The sequence below is a fragment of the Phalangium opilio genome, unplaced genomic scaffold (genome assembly GCF_054372755.1).
Source record: "Phalangium opilio isolate 3A_F unplaced genomic scaffold, DU_Popi_V2 ptg000113l_1, whole genome shotgun sequence".
Lineage (NCBI taxonomy): Eukaryota > Metazoa > Arthropoda > Arachnida > Opiliones > Phalangiidae > Phalangium > Phalangium opilio.
The window spans coordinates 3152645-3171225 of record NW_028324209.1 but is presented as its reverse complement, the minus strand read 5'-3'; the positions used below and the strand labels follow the sequence as shown (position 1 = coordinate 3171225).

Below are 18581 nucleotides of genomic sequence, written 5' to 3'. Positions count from 1 at the left end.
ATGGTGAAAAAACACGATTATAGAGAGCTTTCAATTGGAGGAGTTTAGTCTCGTGAGTCGTGACATAATTTACGCTGCCATATTGGTGGGTTTAACGCGGGAATGAAGATGAGACCACCCAATATGGCTACCGGAACAGCGGTAAGACTTGGAAGGGTGTGACATACTACCATCCCATCTGAAAGCTCTCTATAGCGCGAGCAGCTTGCATCGTGTTGCGCGTGATCGAGTGGGCTATGATAATTTGTAGCCTGAACGGGCAACGGGCCTTGGCTTCATCATGCTTAAAAAAATAAAGTATGACTTACATATCCGTCGATTTTTCTTGATGCTGAATACCATCCATAATTCTGCACAACTCTTAACGTCAAAACACGATTTAAAAGATAAAAATCATAAAATAAATTTTAAAATCCATGTCCCGCAGCAGCATGCTTTAACTAGGCGACTCGGTCCGTCGGTCCGTAAGTCTTCCAAGTCGGTTAGTCAAGCGACGCCCCAGCTACAACCGCTAAAACGTGTGACGTCAAAGCGCGAGATATATCGAAGTTTCCCGCGCTTTCACGTCACATAGGTAAAGCCATTGAGTTGAGAAAAGTACCACTAGAGTGGCCTTTCATCCGCTGGGATATAAGACCCAATTGTGGCGCCCTCCCGGTGCAACCAAGGGAACTAAAAGAAAAGGCGGGAAATTTGACATGTATTTATACATTTCTTATATAGGCTTCGAGATGGCGATGCCATCGCGTGATAAACTTGGTAGCTGTCCGTCCCGATGTTTTCAAAAGTGTCCCAGTACCACAATAGGCAGGTAAAGGCCACACTAGTGGTACTTTTCTCAACTCAATGGTGAAAGCGTAAGTTCGTGAGATATGTTCCATTACTTTGTCACTGGTTACTGAGAACTTGTCATGAAATGACGTAGGTGGAACGTCATAGATTCTCGTAAAGCATGCCTGGTGAGGCGAGGCGCTGTCAAAGGTTTAGGACAGACTAAAGAGGAAGATGGACTGAAAAACCTCCTGTACTAAATCCCCCCCCCCCGTCGTTCTTGAACTAGCTCTCAGCAGGGAGGATAGTAAGTCTCTAGCATTACGAAGCATAGGAAGTGTAATACTTATGGAAATTATCTTATAAACTTATGGTCATAGGTATAAGAATGAAAACAAGTATCCTAGATAAAGATATCGAAAAAGCTTTAATAAAGATTAAAATAAAATTAAATTTTTTTTTATAAATTGACAAATTATCACATGTTCTTAGAAAAGAAAGGCGACAAAAACATATTTACACAACATAATAATTTTCAATTGACAAGAAACATTTTTTTTTAGGAGAAGAATGGTCAATTTCTCTTTAAACTAATCTAGACTAAGCATTTACACTATATTATGGAAATTACATTGTTTATTAAGGATATGGGAAATTTAGGGGTGGGATATAAGTAATTTTACTTTTGTTGTAATATATACATTTAAAAATCTCTATACAATGGGAACGGGACACGAGATTCATTTAAAAAAAAACAATGAGAAAGAGCCTGGCACGATTCTTATTTACTTCAATTAATAAAATTAGGCACCCATTAAAGCAATTGATTTATTTTAAATTGCAAGCGGTAGTTTTCATTTTAATCTTAGCAAAGGCTTAGTTCAAGCTATACACCGTTTTAGAATAATTAGGCTTAACAACGCCTGACCTTGGCGAATTGTTAAGCCTTATTTCTCAAGGGCATAGCCAGAATTGCATTTATTTCTTTTAAATGTATCTTTATTAATATATTAACCTACAAAAATCGCGAATGCAAATAAAGGCTCTTTAGCTAAGCCTAATTCTGCGGAAGCTAGTGTTAATTCAACTTAATTGACTCATTTGAGTCGCGTAGCTTTAGTAAGAAAGTAGTTTACAAAAAAATAGTGTAAAAGTTATTTATACGTATTTTGCTCATAAAACTGCGCTACTATTTTTTTTTGGTAATAAAAGTTTCGAAAAAACCCGATTTGTTTGTTTGTTTATTAATTATTGAAAAATTCTAAATTTTGGCAATTCATTTCTTCATTTATATAAGCCTAAATGCAATTTTATTCACGTGTATAGGTCTTATATTGTTGGCATACAATGTCTGTGTGTCCATTGCATTTTTTTAAAAAAAAAACACCTCTAAACGCGTTTGACGAGACGGGGCGCAAATACTGATATAATTTCCTTTATAGTTAATAAAGAATTATATTTCCCAGTCTACAGGTTTTTCTTAAAAACACCGCGGAAATAACATTGAGATAAAAAACTCCCTACTTCATTTACTGCAGACAGGCTTGTATCTTTTCCACCCATTCCTGCGCTGAAGACGCGTCTAACGCCATGAAGTTATACGTTCTTCTTATAGTTCGCAACTTTATAATAAAGAACATAAGGATCCATCAATATACAAGGTTTAACGATATAAATAGTTTAAACCGGGCTCGGCGACAACGCAATAGGTCAAACTAGGCTTGGCGACAACGCAATAGGTCAAACTAGGCTTAGCGACATCGCAATAGGTCAAACTAGGCTTAGCGACATCGCAATAGGTCAAACTAGGCTTAGCGACATCGCAATAGGTCAAACTAGGCTTAGCGACATCGCAATAGGTCAAACTAGGCTTAGCGACATCGCAATAGGTCAAACTAGGCTTAGCGACATCGCAATAGGTCAAACTAGGCTTAGCGACATCGCAATAGGTCAAACTAGGCTTAGCGACATCGCAATAGGTCAAACTAGGCTTAGCGACATCGCAATAGGTCAAACTAGGCTTAGCGACATCGCAATAGGTCAAACTAGGCTTAGCGACATCGCAATAGGTCAAACTAGGCTTAGCGACATCGCAATAGGTCAAACTAGGCTTAGCGACATCGCAATAGGTCAAACTAGGCTTAGCGACATCGCAATAGGTCAAACTAGGCTTAGCGACATCGCAATAGGTCAAACCGGGTTTTAGCGACATCGCAATAGGTCAAACCGGGTTTTAGCGACAACGCAATAGGTCAAACCGGGTTTTAGCGACAACGCAATAGGTCAAACCGGGTTTTAGCGACAACGCAATAGGTCAAACCGGGTTTTGGCGACATCGCAATAGGTCAAACCGGCCTTAGAGACAACGCAATAGGTCAAACCGGCCTTAGAGACAACGCAATAGGTCAAACCGGCCTTAGAGACAACGCAATAGGTCAAACTAGGCTTAGCATAGGCTCAGAGATATAATAAAAGCAGGAATTTAAAGGACGGAGAGGGGGGTTTATAAACTTCTGATAAAAGTTACTTACATCGAAAAACGTCTTCTCGTCTGTTGTGGCAGTGGATGTTGTGGAATTTGTGGCCTTCTTGGGTATTCCAGCTTGCACAGATAACGACGGAGTAACTGATATAACTTCAGCAAGATCAACGAAACCTTTGCAATGAGAATCTTCCATAGCGTCATAGTATCGTAGCTGAAACGATAAAAGAAACAAAGACGTTTGTATAGTATACCTGCCATTAAACTACAACTCGACAAAGGCTTACTTGATGTTTAATTGAGTCCAAAACAAACCACCTCTGCTTCCACCCTTTGAGCAAGGCACCTCTTTTAAAGAGATACCCTTCGTGCGTTCGATTTTCAGCAACATTCGAAGAAAACTGGTCGTAATATTGACTGCTTGTCTGCATGGTTGTCACGCCTAAGAATAATTTTTTAAATTAATCGCGAGATTAAACGCGTTTAATTATAATCAAGCGTTAATCTTACTGGAATTGACAGAAGTATTTTCACCGCTCATACCAGTCCCTCCTTTCGAATGAGTTCCAAGTGAACTTGGGACCCCCGAAGAATCGCTGACCGATTTGTACTTTGTGCAGTTCTTAAGAACCGATTCTGCGCATTTCTCGTGACAATTATACCCGCAATCCACGCAACGTAGACCCGTTTTGACCAAACCCCATAATAAATGGTTGCAATGATCGCAATAGGTTGGCGTCGTGTAGTTGCTTCTAAAAATGACCATGCTCTCAAGTATAAACGTCTCTCGAGTACTTGAGATTTATATCCAATTACCTTTCAAATCTATGAGGGTGTGTGTGTGGCGTTTGGGCATTCAAAGTTCCTACAACTGACTGATTAAGAGAGCTACCTCCTCCGGGTGTGGTCCCTGGATTGACATCAGGTGTTCCACTAAGACCACCCACCATTTTACCCCGAACTAAAATCTCAATTGTGGATCGTTTGTGAATAGAGCGACCGTGAGATCGAATCATTTGAGTAGTGTACGAAACTTGCCTCTGCGCGATTATGAATTAACATCGTTCAAAAGACGGCAGCGACTAATTAATAGGCGGTAATTAAACTAAAACTTACAGCTAAGGAATCAGTATTGGGCGATTCCAATTTGTCCCAAAGAATGGACCATTTTTGAGGTAGGTGACCCAACTCTGTTTCGTGAGATCTTATTTGCTAATAAGGCAAGAACACGAGACAATTCCCATTTTTAACGTTATTAAAATAATTAAGACCTAACTCTGTTCCGTGAGATCTTATTTGCAAATTAGGTCAGTAATTACCCAACTTTTAACTAGCATAAAGGATTAAATTTAATGAAGTAAAAAGAGTATCTTACTTCGAGTAATTGCGAGAACGCTTCGTGTTGAATATTCGTAATACTGTCATAGCAAGCGTTAATCACTTTCCGTTTACTGGAACCAATATGTCCGTTTCCATCAGCGGCTTCCTGTTCTTCCTCGCGTTGTCTCTCCATAGCAACAACTTCCAAATCGTAGGATGGTCCGTGAGCCAACTCTTCCCTGATATAATAGCTCCAAATATTCAAATTGGAGATATTGGCGTAGGGTCTTAGGACACCATCTTCTTGATTAGGGATGTACCAAACGTTGAAAAAGATCGGTGACCGGTTCCATAGTTTCTCAACGTAATCCCAAAATGATGGTCCGAAGTTATGACCTCCCAGTGAAGAACTACCACCACCTCCCCCCGCTCCGCTTTGACCTCCGGAACCCGCGCTACCTCCACCGGGATAACCCGGTAGAAGTTCATCATCGGAGCAAGCTGGATCGAACCGGCTCGATAATGGGTGCAGTCGTCTTCGATCTTTCGTTACGAGCCAACCAAATTCCGCCCTTTCGCATTCGCTATCTAACAGGAAGGTTCTGAATCGGCAGGAAACGTAATGGTAAGCTAGGAACCGCAAATAGTACTCGTTGAATTCGAAGGATAAGGGGAATTGCGAATGAATCTGAAATTGTTTTGTTCGCGAGGTTTAATTCGTGTCGTTTTGAACATACGCAATGAAGTAACTAACTTGATGAACAACATCGAGAAATTGCAAGAAAATTGGCGCGAAACCACTAGCGACACTAGCGGGCGTGTGATTGCTTCGATGGAAGAAACGGTGACCAAATGCCAACCATTCCTTTTCGATAAGAACTCTAAAACCCTCGAAGGTACGATAGAAAGGATCCAAACACAATTCGGCAATGGAAACAATCTGAACGCGACTAAAGTTAATCGGGGGACTTACATTGGCAACAACAAAAACTTACCTGAGAAGTTACATCCCACCCGTCCTCGAGACAAACCATAACCGAGGACCCCTGTACATCCATTAAATCTACAACAGCACCGGCTAATTGCATAATGCTTTGAAGTTGTTTCAACCATTCGGAGGTTCCGATCGCGTGAAAGAAACTTTTGTCTGGTTCGTTAACGGGCCCGCTTGGTACGGCGGCCCTCATTAGTTTCTTAAAACTAGCTTTAACGTGACGGACTTCGTGGAAATCCACGGGAATAAAATCGCAATTAGGGTAGGATTCAGTTTTAATCCCCTATTATTAAGATTCAATTTGTCAATTTCTGTTGCCACCTACTAGCCTAGGGGGGAATTATTAATTTCTACCTTAATTTGCGCTTTCTCCCCAAAGACATAAAGAGCTACACGATGTAAGGTATGAACGCTACTTTCGAAACCATCTGGAATATCAGAAAGGCGGCCTCCAAGTCCAGAGGCAGCGGCACTACCACCTGCAGACATCCGAAAACCAAATTCAGAACCCAAACTGCTGGCGGAGCCTTGCCTCCTTTCCTTTAGGCTGCCCCATCTCAACTCTTAAATCATAAATATATAAAGAGTTGGAGAGTTAGGCTTAGAAAACTGACGAGTTTTAGGCTTAACCACCATCGCGAAACTAGGCTTAGCTAATAAAAATTATAGAACCAAGGTCCGTACCACGAAAGGATAAACCATCGCAAAATTAAGCTTAGCCAAAGCTTTAACCGAAAAAGGCTGAACTACAATCGCGAAATCAGTCTTAGTTAATAATAATGTAGAACAAAGGACGGTACGCGAAAGGCTTAACTAAAAATCACGAAATAAGGCTTAGGAAATTGACGAGATTTAGGCTTAACAAGTAACCACCATCGCGAAAATAGACTTAGTTTATAATAATATAGAACAAAGGACCGTACCGCGAAAGGTTTAAATAGAATCGCGAAATTAGGCTTAGGTAGGTAATAAAAATATAACCAAGGCCTTTACAACAAAGGCTTAAGCAGCATCTTAAAACTAGGCCTCGCGATTAAAATCTAAAATCAAGGCCTCTAATGTAAATAATAAGTTTCGCCATTTATATTTACGTCTATTTCCTTTTCCACCAGACGATCGTAAACTATTAACGGCTTTCTGAAGTGGATTTGAGCGTCTGGATATTTCGGGTGTTACCATAGTCGGAAAATTATCAATCCCGGGTCCACCGGCACCAGAACCGGTTAAGAGGGAAGTGATGCTCAGCGTTGAGTCATTGATATTAATTCCTACAGCTCCTCCACCAGCAGGACCAGATACTCCGCATCTCATCGCTGATAGGGGAGTTATATTTACTACTGCTGAGAGGTACTTTTCTTGCTCGGAATGAGCCGAAGTTTCGCTACTGGTACCCATAACGCTTTTCCCGTGAAAACTACTGGCTCTTAACAACAGAGCTTTGGTTTTGGGATGACGCCACGTTACAGCGGGGAAACTGAAAGAAATTCCTCAAAAGCGTCAGACTTCGCGAACGTGGAGTTACGTCTCTAGAACCTTACCGACAATGTCTATAGCATCTAGAAAATTTCCGTATACTATCATCCGTAACGTTATTAGGAACTGCTATTAAAGCCGGATAACTTCTACAAAGACCGTATCCGCTATTAACCGAAGACACTCTAAATCCATCTGGTTTGCCCTTAACAATCGGTCCATTCAATTGGCCTAAACCTAGCCGATGATAATCTTTAATGTAAAGACGTTCCGACAGTTTCTCCAACGTTTTACTATCAACATGATGCGCGTGATTAGCGCCACCACCGAGAACGTGAGAGCCACCAGGAGAGATGTCACTTTCATCCACTATACAACAAGTCCCAAACTTAGCAACCCTACCTTAAGTCTTGGCTCGAACCACTTACTATTAGAAACATCATCGTCAAATAAAGAAATTGGTCTTTCAGCCGGAGACGAAATATCAATTTCAAAAGTAGGTCCATTTAGACAAATCCCACCCCTTCCTGGACTAGGTAACGTTCTAGAAGAATTTGCCGAAAGTGCGGAATGACCTTGAATGACGTATTTCTGCTTCCTAGACGAAGGTTTAGGTTTAAATCCGGCTTTCATGGCTGTCTTCAATAGCGTTCTCTTGGCCATGACTCTCAATGTGGCATTTTTCTCTTTTTGTTTGCCCAAAGGAGTTTGGGGTACGGCCAAATGACCGCTGAAGGCAAACAGATGAAAGATATCCGATGGCGTATGATAACGATGAATCATTTTCCTCAACATCTCGATACTTTCCGAGGCGACTTCCTCGTCGAACGCCACTTTTATCAGCTGGAAAGTATTGGAGCGTAGTTGTAAACCTTCTTGTAGGTACTGATCAACGTGAGGAAGGTATTGAACGTTTGCTCGCTTTTCTTTGGTCAATGTAGCGACTGGGAACGAACGGACTACAACTTGTTCGCAAGCTGTCATCACCAGGTTAAGAAAAAATAAATTCAACCCGATTTCAGCCGATGACTTCATATCTCTTTCTTACCAAATGGGTCGCAAGGCGTTCCTTTAAAAACAACTCTATAATTGGTCAGGAAGAGAGCCCCTTCCGCTGGTAATAAAGAAGGTCCACCCATGGTACCACCCGTACCTTCATCCCGTCCATCGGGAATTAGGTACACCCTTAACCCTTCCATTACCAACTCTTCGCCTTGTAGCATACTCGGTGCCAGTATCTTGGGCTTTGTACAAAATTATAACGATAAATAAGTAACGAAAGACGAAGCCTTGATAGGCATACCTTCATAATAGGTGGTAATCTTTTACTCTCGCGATGTACCGCTTCTAAAGTCTCAATTTGCATGGCTACAACACCCGGTATCATTTGATGCAGGGCTTTAATGTGGTCTTCAGTCACACCGGATTCGGTACAGACTTTATCGACAAACCTAGATACAAATTTAACAACGAGCGCGCCTTTTTCCGAAGTGTCCTCTTCGAAGCCACTCTCTCCCGATGAACTATCTTCCGATTCGGCTAAACTATTTGTAACGTTACTAACATTACTATTGCTTTCGCGTTCAATGTCCCTTCTCCCCCTGGAGGACTTGGCACCGCGATTTATGTCTAAAGGAACTCTAAGAGACACCATTTTGTTGGCGTAATGTATGGCTTGACTGTAAACGGTTGACTCTTCGTTCGAAGTCAATTCTTTCTGTTTCTCTTCGTTAAGAGAAGTCCAAACTTGCATCTAAAATAGGCTACGTGTTACTCTCTCGAAGGAAACTGGTGTATAATTGTTTAATTTACTTGATCAGCGGCTATTTCTAAAGCGCTGGGTTCAGGAGGCCTTACGTAAAGGCTCCTACGACTACCGTGCTCGCTATTATAGCCCTTACTCCAAAGACTGGCTAAATCTTTATTCTACAAGAGACCGAAACGCGCGAGTTTACAATTTCCGAGAGGATTAAGTTGTATTTAACAAGAACTCATATAAGACATGAGAACGTTTGAACGAAGAATTGGTCTACAGCGCCCACCGTGAGCTCAGGTTACCCCTCCCCACCGTATGCAACGCAAACGTGATAACCCCATCCCTACCAACCAAACGTCAACTCCGCCCCTTTGGCATATTGGCAAGCGTATAACGACCGGACCCATAGACCAAAGTTGGTTCTCGGGTCTTTTATGGGTTCTTGATATTAAGATAGAAAGATACTCGCATCTCTAGGACTAATAGGAGACAAGGAAGACTCTCTATCAGAATACGACAACGCTCTTGACCCGCCATTTTGTTGCGTAGTTAAATGGTAAGACAGAGAATTGTTGCTACTACAATAAAGAGATCTAATATCTCGTTGGACATCCTGATAAAAGGCCGCTTCCCAAAATTGTTGGTTCGACCAAACAGGATGTTCTTGAATGCAAGTATAAGCGAATTGAATCACTCCCGTGCATAATTTCTATACAGAAAAATCATCCGTAAGTTAAGCCTAAATCAATCAAGTTTAACAATAATTTGTACCCGACAAAACGCCATAGCGAGCGGTAACGTGGAAGCCGCGACACCATGTTCGTCAACTGACGAATCATCCTGCAACGCGCAATTCATAAGTCTAACTACGAGATCGAATTGTTGATGTTCAAGAACGGCTTTATTGCCGGTAACGTGTTGGGATAATTCGGCGGTTAAAGCTAAACGTGCCGCTTTACTTTTCAACGCCCTTAAAACCGCTGGAAACGTCTGAAAATTTAAATACGTCAGTGAATATAGAGCAATCATTTTGGTTGAAGCAGCGAGGACGTATGAGGAGGAGGGTCAGCCCCCTTTCAAAACCGGTACCGAGCTGTATCGGAGTTCCGCACATGCGCAATCGGCGCAACAGAGAGGCAAAAGAAAATAATCACAGAACTTTGTTTACGGCCAGTATTCTTAACGTATCACATGACGTCTGGCTCCTAGGCTCTGCGCCGAGGTACGTGCGCGTGAGAGAGATATCGGGCTGTGCCGTTAAAGTTACCTTCCCCCTTAAACTCTCCTTCTTATACGTTCTTACTGGTTAAAGTTGAACTCACTTTTCTCGCATCTGAAATTTTATTCTCAAAGATGCAATTAACGCAATTGCGTAGAACTTCTAATCTTCGCGCGCTATTTGCGACAACGTTTCTATTGTCTTGTAAAGACGATATAGGGGGACCCATTGGTACAATTCTGGGTTTTTGGGGTTCAATTGACTGCATTCTATTATTGCCAAAAAAAAGCCTCCAATTAGTGTTTCAAGTACAAAACGACGACTTGTAAACATTATTTACTTGTCTCTCAATTCTCTGGTTTTGACTAGTCCTTCGTTAATAATCTCTTGAACCTTTTTAGGATCAACTGTAGGGAAAGTTGGTTGATGAATACGCGTAAAAGCACCTTCAGTTGGTTTTGGGATCTTTTGAACGTAAGGTTGAGGGTTCGGATGTTCCTAATTGGTTAATTAATACCCGTTAATTTAAGCCCGAATCATTTTAATTATCAATAATAATAATTATACATTAAGATAAAGCTGTTGAGCCAATTCTTCAATATGTTGTAAAATCAACTCCTGATTACGCATTTCAGCTTTCAAAATGTCTTGCATGTTAGCGTAAAGCTGTTGGTTTTTTTTTTTTTTTTTTTTTATTTTGAAGATGTTAATATCAAATTAGTTTCGAATAACAGTTGAAAATATAGAAATACAAGTATTGACCGACCTCATCAAAAATATCACAGTTTCTATAAGGAGGACCTCGTCCGGAGACAAAAGCGTTAAAGAACATACAGTCCAAGACTTTCGTAATAAAATCATTATCCATCAAGTTACGCTGTCCCAAAAACGCGGCTTTGTGGAAAGTTATAAACGGTTTAGGGTGAATTCGGATGATGGTTAAACAAGATCTATAGCCTTGAAATAATTGAGCGAACATTCGCAAGAATATGGCACGAATTTCTTTGTCCTAGAATTTTTTGCGAAAAAATAAACATTTTTGTGTTTTCTCGTTTGCTTTTGATTTTTTTCACTGAAAGATAATTTTTTGACGGAAATCTTACGAGCATGGCCGACGGTGAAGCTTTTATTTGCTGAGGAGGAAATGCGTAATCAGCCTGCATAAGTTCCGGTCTTAAAACCATACAGAGATGGGTGTAAAGCTGCGACTGTAACGGTTCCGGTAACACCGGTAGGGTTATGTAATCTGGGATGGTGATGGAACCACCATCCAAATCAATTATTATTACATCCAGCTACGTATGAAAGTGGATATTACGTTAGCACGGTGTCAAAATAATAACATCGCTGACCAAGGAGTGTCCGATATTTACGCAAAATCCCGTACTCTTATCGTGAAATGTAATAGGCGGAAATCGCGCAATGAAAGAGAAAATCCAGAAATCTTCCGACATTTTATAAAAAAATCTGAAAATCTTTGGCGATAATCCTTACACGGTAGCCACCAGAGGTTTTTCATTTCAAAATTACCTGACTTCTCCAGTTTTACCCGATCGTCTAAAGTTATTTTCTAAGAACAATTGTCCGGATTATTTGTATAAAAGTAAGAATATTGTGGCTAAAAATGTCTAGCATCAGGAACTCGTAAATATATTAGTTCATGCAATAACTACTACCACTAAAATCTCAAAAATAAATAGGGGACTTTTCACGATAAAAATACGGTAAAATTGGAACCAACATTTTGAAAGTAGGAACCAAAAATGGATCACTGGTAAAACAAAATGACATCTTTAATATATATATAAAAATGTCTTAAACCTACACGTTTTTAAGTGTTAAGAAAAGTTAAGAACATTATATCACTCTTTTTTCCGATTTTCAACAAAACAGAGAGTTATTTATTTTTTATAGACTAACGAGTTTTCCTTACTTCTTTGCGAAAACAGTTATTCAAGATATCTCCCCCTTGACTAACTAGTGAAATAAATGTTTTATCCGTGGATTTTGGAAAATTAGGCTATTTAAGGACCAATAACCGATTTTAGGGTAGATTAAGGACCTTGCAGGGAAGTAGGAACTTTTAGGTACCTGGTAGGATCCCTGCTACTATAAAAAAAGAGAATCGGACAAGTATGAAATTCCCTGATATTTCACACTTTCTGGTGACATTTTCAGCTACTGTGACAACCTTGCCGTACGCTTTTGCGTGAATATCGGACCCCTGGTAATTAAACTAAAAACCACTAACCAAATCAGCGACTTCTCCTTTCAAACTCGAATGAACTCCCATTATAAATGGTGTCGGAGTACTTAAAACTTCGACCAACGCCGAGGGAAGAAGCGGGATGTAAACGTGGCTGTACTTAAAGGGGTACATGAGCGCGACTAAAGCTTGGCAAGAATCAGTTAAACGCGAATAACTTCTGGAATGGAAGAGAATTTTGTGCTCGGTCATGGCAGCGCAAAATAACGTGACAACATTATGGATTCCTGCGTATTACGAGATCCACAAATATTAATATCAATTTTTGTTGTTTTTTTCGTAAGTAAATATACCCAGTTCTTGGATAAGTTGACAGCAAGTGGTTCCGGAAACGGGTAACGTATCTGATAGGGGAGGTTGTAAAGCTTGCCTATCTCCAGCACCAATTGAAAACCGAACTTGAGGACCTCCTTTCGCATTTAAATATAGTTTAATAACTGTCATTAAGACAGTTTTTAATTTTTCAATTATTACCCGGAGAAGGCGCTAAAGCGCAGCCTAAAATATTTCCTATCAACGTTTCCATCTCCGCGTTCAAGTTGTCAATGTAAACCGTGTAGATAATTCCCAAACAATTCTATATTTTTACGAATAAATTAATTAAAAAAACTAAACTTTTATTACAAGAGTTCGTTGTTATCAAAGGCAAATGGAAATAACAGAAAGTGGGGCAGTTAGAAGAGTGTAGGCAACTTCTGATTCGCGTTGCCTCTGAGAGAATCAAGAAACATTTACTGTCCAACGCGGTATACTACTGGGGAAAACTCGCGTATGAATTCTAGCGCGAGTAAGTGGGCAAACCGCATTACATCAGGGAGCCCAGCCAAAAATTTATACTCCTTATAGGAAAAATATTAATTTTTTCCCCGGAATCATAGGATTTTATTGGAGAAAATGTGTTTTATAGAAAAATGTAGGAATAAAAATGCTCATATATAATAATATTTCTGCTTAAACAAACTGGATTTTGCTTTGAAAAGAGGAACTTAATTAAAATATAATATATAAAAAACCTTGAACGAGGGAAGAGCGAGTTCCGTAATTTCGATATCTAGTCAAATGTAATCTCGATAAAAGAGGTAAATGCTAAACTATACAAAAACTTCGACTAAGTCAAAAATATAAGATATTATAGGACCTTTCACGAAATAATATGATAATATAGGACCTTTCACGAAATAATAGGATAATATAGGACCTTTCACGAAATAATAGGATAATATAGGACCTTTCACGAAATAATAGGATAATATAGGACCTTTCACGAAATAATAGGATAATATAGGACAGGTTCAAAAATATAGTACTTTGTAGGATCACTGGGCTCCCTGCATACATTTACGTGCCGGTTTTCGCGAGCAACGAAGTCTATGATATCACCAAGAACCAAAAATATTCTAACGTCTTTACCGAATACCTCAAAAGACAGTCGAAGTATTTTCATCGGCGAGAGCAAAAAGATAAACGTAATATTCAAGTAGAGCTCTAATTGGTCAACCAAAGTTTCTAGAGATAAAGCGTGACTGATTGCGACGTAAAAACAATACTGGAAATACACTACGAAACCCTTTAATTAACCCTCTCCAGTCCCTATCTTTCTGCTATTTCAATACGCATTTGATGAATTACTAACCCTAAAGGTTTGAATGTAATCCAATCTCGAAACCAAAACGAGGCATTTTGGCGCGTACATGACAGAATGATGTTGCACAGACTGCATAATGGGGCCCGAATGTTGAGGCGACCCACCACTAACTACGAGAGCGGAACTAGAACCAGTACCACCCACTCCGGAACTCGTGGGTACCACGAGTAACAATTCATCTTCGCCTTCTTCGTCGGGAGGTTTACTCGGTGTGATTGCCACCGGTTCATTGAATGATAAACAGGAGCAATAATGTCGATTGGCATCGATATCGGTTAAAACAGAAACGAAAAATGTGGGTTGTTGACGGTTGTTTGATAAGCACCAGCCTTGAGGTTGACAAAACTGGACGGACGCGTTTTTAGTTTTTATTGGCAGGTAGATGATATATTAGATTATTGTTATGGGGGTAAGATAAGTTAAAAGGGATACTTCCAAAAATTTTAATGGTTGCGCTGACGCATCATAAGTAACGATATAACAAAAAGTATGACGCTTCTTATTGAAAGAAAGCTAAATTTCTTAAGGAAGGTGTGCTCCCTAAGGGGTTTTACTTTGGAGGCTCATAATTCTGGTTCTACTAGAGATACGGGGATGCCCTTTGAGTATGTAGTAGGCCTGTTTAACCCCTATCCAACCATACTAAAAACTTAGGGTTACGACAAACAGGGGCCGATAATTAAGCAAATGTTCATAAACATACCCTCCATAGAAATAGCATTACACCCAACTTTGGAGGCTCATAACTCAGGTTCTACTACAGATACGGGGATGCCCATTGAGTATGTAGTAGGCCTGTTTAACCCCTATCCAACCATACTAAAAACTTAGGGTCACGACAAACAGGCGCCGATAGTGAAGCAAAATGTTCATAAACATACCCTCCATAGAAATAGCACTACACCCAACTTTGGAGGCTCATAATTCTGGTTCTACTAGAGATACGGGGATGCCCTTTGAGTATGTTATAGCCCTTTTTAACCCCTATCCAACCATACTAAAAACTTAAGGCTACGACAAAGAGGGGCCGAGTAATTAAGCAAAATGTTCAAAAACACACCGTCCATAGGAATAGCATTACACTAAACTTTGGAGGCTCAGAACTCTGGTTCTACTACAGATACGGGGATGCCCTTTGAGTATGTTATAGCCCTTTTTAACCCCCATTCAACCATACTAAAAACTTAAGGCTACGACAAAGAGGGGCCGAGTAATTAAGCAAAATGTTCAAAACACACCGTCCATAGGAATAGCATTACACTAAACTTTGGAGGCTCAGAACTCTGGTTCTACTACAGATACGGGGATGCCCTTTGAGTATGTTATAGCCCTTTTTAATCCCCATTCAACCATACTAAAAACTTAAGGCTACGACAAAGAGGGGCCGAGTAATTAAGCAAAATGTTCAAAAACACACCGTCCATAGGAATAGCATTACACTAAACTTTGGAGGCTCAAAACTCTTGTTCTACTACAGATACGGGGATGCCCTTTGAGTATGTTATAGCCCTATTTAATCCCCATTCAACCATACTAAAAACTTAAGGCTACGACAAAGAGGGGCCGAGTAATTAAGCAAAATGTTCAAAAACGCACCGTCCATAGGAAAAGCATTACATTAAACTTTGGAGGCTCAGAACTCTTGTTCTACTACAGATACGGGGATGTCCTTTGAGTATGTTACAGTCCTATTTAACCCCCATACAACCACACTAAAAACTTGGGATTAAGACAAACAGGGGCCGAGTAATTAAGCAAAATGTTCACAAACATAGCCCCCTCCATAGGAAAAGCATTACACTAAACTTTGGAGGATCAGAATTCTGGTTCTACTAGAGATACGGGGATGCCTTTTGAGTATGTTATAGTCCTACTTGCCCCTATCCAAACATGCTAAAAACTTAGGGGTACGACAAACTGACCTTGGAATCTATATGTTTTGACAAATAATAATGCGGTTGGTGGAAATCATTTTTACGCATCACATTGTCATACTTATCAATGCTACGTTACTTATGAAAGTCCAAATAAATGAAAAAGAAAACGGGGAATAAATCCCACGTTTGAAATTACCAAATGTTTTACAAGATTGAGATAAATTTCGATTTAAATTCAACAATAAAGAATTATTAAACATGTTTCTCCAAGAAAATTTTAAACAATAAAATTTATAAAAATCTACCATAAAGCAACCACGTATTTTCTTTCGCTAATTAATTATCTGTCAGACTTTTGAAAATTAGGTCACGGGGTATATAAAAAAAAAACATTTATATCAACCTGTAGAAGTTGTCAAACAGGTGTAGGGTAACAAATGGAAATATCCCCTTAACAATATCTGATTTAAATAAGAAATGAAATCACCAATTCAATTCCATCGATAAATGGTGTGTCATCCCAATCTTTTGCAGGGAATCGCTGCAGTATTTTACCGCAACTTAATCCACTTCCTAAAAACAACATTGTTTTCCCCGTATTTGTAATTCATTCAATTCAATAAAGAGTTTTAATTACTACCTGAATTAAATGCTAATAGCTCTATCTAACAATCAGTACATGTAGGTAGAAATACCGGTACGTGTTTGTCAATATACGAGTGGGAAAAAATTTATTTAAAGGAAAAGTTCAAGTTATATTATGCCTTAAAAGAACGGCCTTTTTCTAAATATAAAAAGAGCCATATTGGCTAAAAAATAAATTATCTCTTATTACAAAATAATTAGCATTTAATTAATCTTAAAAACTGCGCCATCCGCCATTGGTTTAGTGGCGTCTACTAAACCGAACATCTTACCCCTACCTCTCTCAGCCTGTGAGAATTCAACCAATCCCGTAGGGATAAGAGGTTCGGTTTAGCAGACGACACTAAACCAATGGCGGCACAGTAAGCCTAGTTTTTAAGACTAATTAATTGCTAATTATTTTTATAATAAATAAGAGCTCATTTATTTACTTTTTTAATATTTTTCCTTTTATATTTAGAAAAAGCCCGTTATTTTAAGGTATAATCAAGAAGTGATATCTAGTTTATTAGGGAGAAGTTATAAATTCACCACATTTCTAGCTTTATCTCCAGTCCAAACGTAGGTCCGGAGTTAATCCCCGCCTCTAAATTACAACCAGCATCTCATTGGTTCTTGCAAACTCACGTCAGCGCGACGCGAATGACGAAAATTCCGTATTTTCTGACTGAGGAGAGGCGTAATAGCCCGGCCTCCTTTTACGTCCCCCCTTGTATTTTGAAAGGGGGACTGGGAATATTTAGGCATCTTATACCTTCTCCCTAATAAACTAGATATCACTTCTTGGTATAATGTTATGTAAGGTGAACTTTTCCTTTAAGAAATAAAGATAAAGCCTTCCCTTTACAGATGTGAGTCAAAAATAATTGTCAAGGACATGGTTAGGCCCCTTAAAGCAAGCTTATAAAATTCCTCACTCGGGAAATATATAGAGATGAGCTTTTTGTAAGCTAATAGGCGCTATAACAACCTCAAGAATGTGATCTCCATTCTTTATCCTTGCGGGGCTAATTTTTAAAAAGGTCTGGACAATATTCCAACAGCCTAAATATTTTTTTTTCCTAAGCTTACAAAGTACGTAATTGACTTGTTATGTCGTAGTTATACTTGTTACACTCGTTAAAGGGTCGTTAAAGTTTAAAATTGAGCTATTTCTTTGCTCATATAGTCTAATTTTAAAGGTGAATGGACTATTAATTTGATGGTCTGGCTTATAATAAAATTAATTTGACCCCGCGACGGGACTTCTATGCAAAACGAGAACACAGCCGGTTCATCTACAAGGCCTAACTTCTTTGCATAGCCCATTTAAACATACAAAAAAAAATGGTTCACAGATATGATAGCAAAGGATCAAGTTTCAATGTCTTGAAGGGTAATTTTTCCGTGACTAATGTTTGTCTTTTAGTTAGCTCGTTAAATTTAATGACTTAGATTATTTAAATTAAATTATTAGGGCTAGTGTATAAACCAAAACATTAGACGACTAAAACCACCTGCTTTTACCTAATGGTTGCGCAACTTGTGAGCCATTTAAAGGTCTAAATTTTTATGACTAATATTTTGACATATGTAGCTTAATTAACATTAATTAAAAATATAATTAACTCAGTAATTCGTGATATACACTCATAAGTACATATTAAACTATATTAAACCAAAATTTCTGTAAAAATAAGGAAACTAGCCAAACAACTGTGTTAGTTAGTTATGATTCTGAAACCCTCCACTTTAAAGCAGTTTGCGCTTAGTTAGGCAAATATGTTACGTGTAAGGTTTCATAAACTACAAGTTACATAGCTCAAAGCTTTCGACACATTACAATGAAGTGTCATCTTTCAATTTTGCTGTTATAAAGTTGGAAATCCAACCTTAGGCAAGCACAAACCTGCAGAGAGACACTGCAGGGGCCTCCTTCTAAGCCTTGGCTTTCCAAAGTATACAAAGAAATTCGACTTACTCTCTTTCTCGTGATCAAATCCCACAACAACGAGGTAATCCACAAGACGCGACATATTAAACTAACACAAATTAATTAATATTTAAAGTCAAACTAATATAAAACCGAACGAAAATACAATTTCCCGCAAACGAACCATCTTCGCTCACAGCAAAAAGGGCGAAGCCACCCGT

The 18581-nt window shown here is 39.2% G+C and overlaps 2 protein-coding genes across 4 annotated transcripts in view; both read right to left on the bottom strand.

Annotated features, from left to right (window-relative positions):
* Positions 1 to 570, bottom strand: part of egg (SET domain bifurcated histone lysine methyltransferase eggless) — a 39969-nt gene extending 39399 nt beyond the window's left edge. Inside the window, exon 1 of one of the 2 annotated variants that reach the window (XM_089853134.1) lies at positions 309 to 570. In XM_089853134.1, coding sequence (XP_089709260.1) covers positions 309 to 346 — 38 coding nt within the window. In that variant the 5' untranslated portion in view covers positions 347 to 570. The remainder of the gene's footprint in view (positions 1 to 308) is intronic. The other variant, XM_089853133.1, reaches the window with a different exon arrangement.
* A 602-nt stretch (positions 571 to 1172) lies between these two features.
* On the bottom strand, positions 1173 to 18549 carry Sbf (SET domain binding factor). 2 transcript variants are annotated; one of them, XM_089853128.1, is made up of 29 exons: positions 18409 to 18549; positions 16291 to 16376; positions 13915 to 14271; positions 12756 to 12858; positions 12575 to 12691; positions 12267 to 12508; positions 11119 to 11310; positions 10782 to 11024; positions 10583 to 10681; positions 10356 to 10513; positions 10119 to 10284; positions 9568 to 9786; positions 9266 to 9505; positions 8853 to 8966; positions 8344 to 8793; positions 8089 to 8284; positions 7469 to 8017; positions 7106 to 7409; positions 6659 to 7041; positions 5922 to 6130; positions 5569 to 5850; positions 5328 to 5513; positions 4629 to 5261; positions 4370 to 4465; positions 4070 to 4293; positions 3764 to 4005; positions 3541 to 3695; positions 3303 to 3467; positions 1173 to 2393 (listed from the first exon to the last, which is right to left on the bottom strand). In XM_089853128.1, the coding sequence occupies exons 1-29, from the start codon at positions 18461 to 18463 to the stop codon at positions 2301 to 2303; spliced, it is 6558 nt and encodes a 2185-aa protein (XP_089709254.1). In that variant the 5' UTR covers positions 18464 to 18549; the 3' UTR covers positions 1173 to 2300. The 2 variants fall into 2 exon arrangements, with proteins under 2 accessions (XP_089709254.1, XP_089709255.1); XM_089853129.1 differs by having other exon boundaries at positions 5922 to 6046.
* Positions 18550 to 18581: the final 32 nt, after the last annotated feature.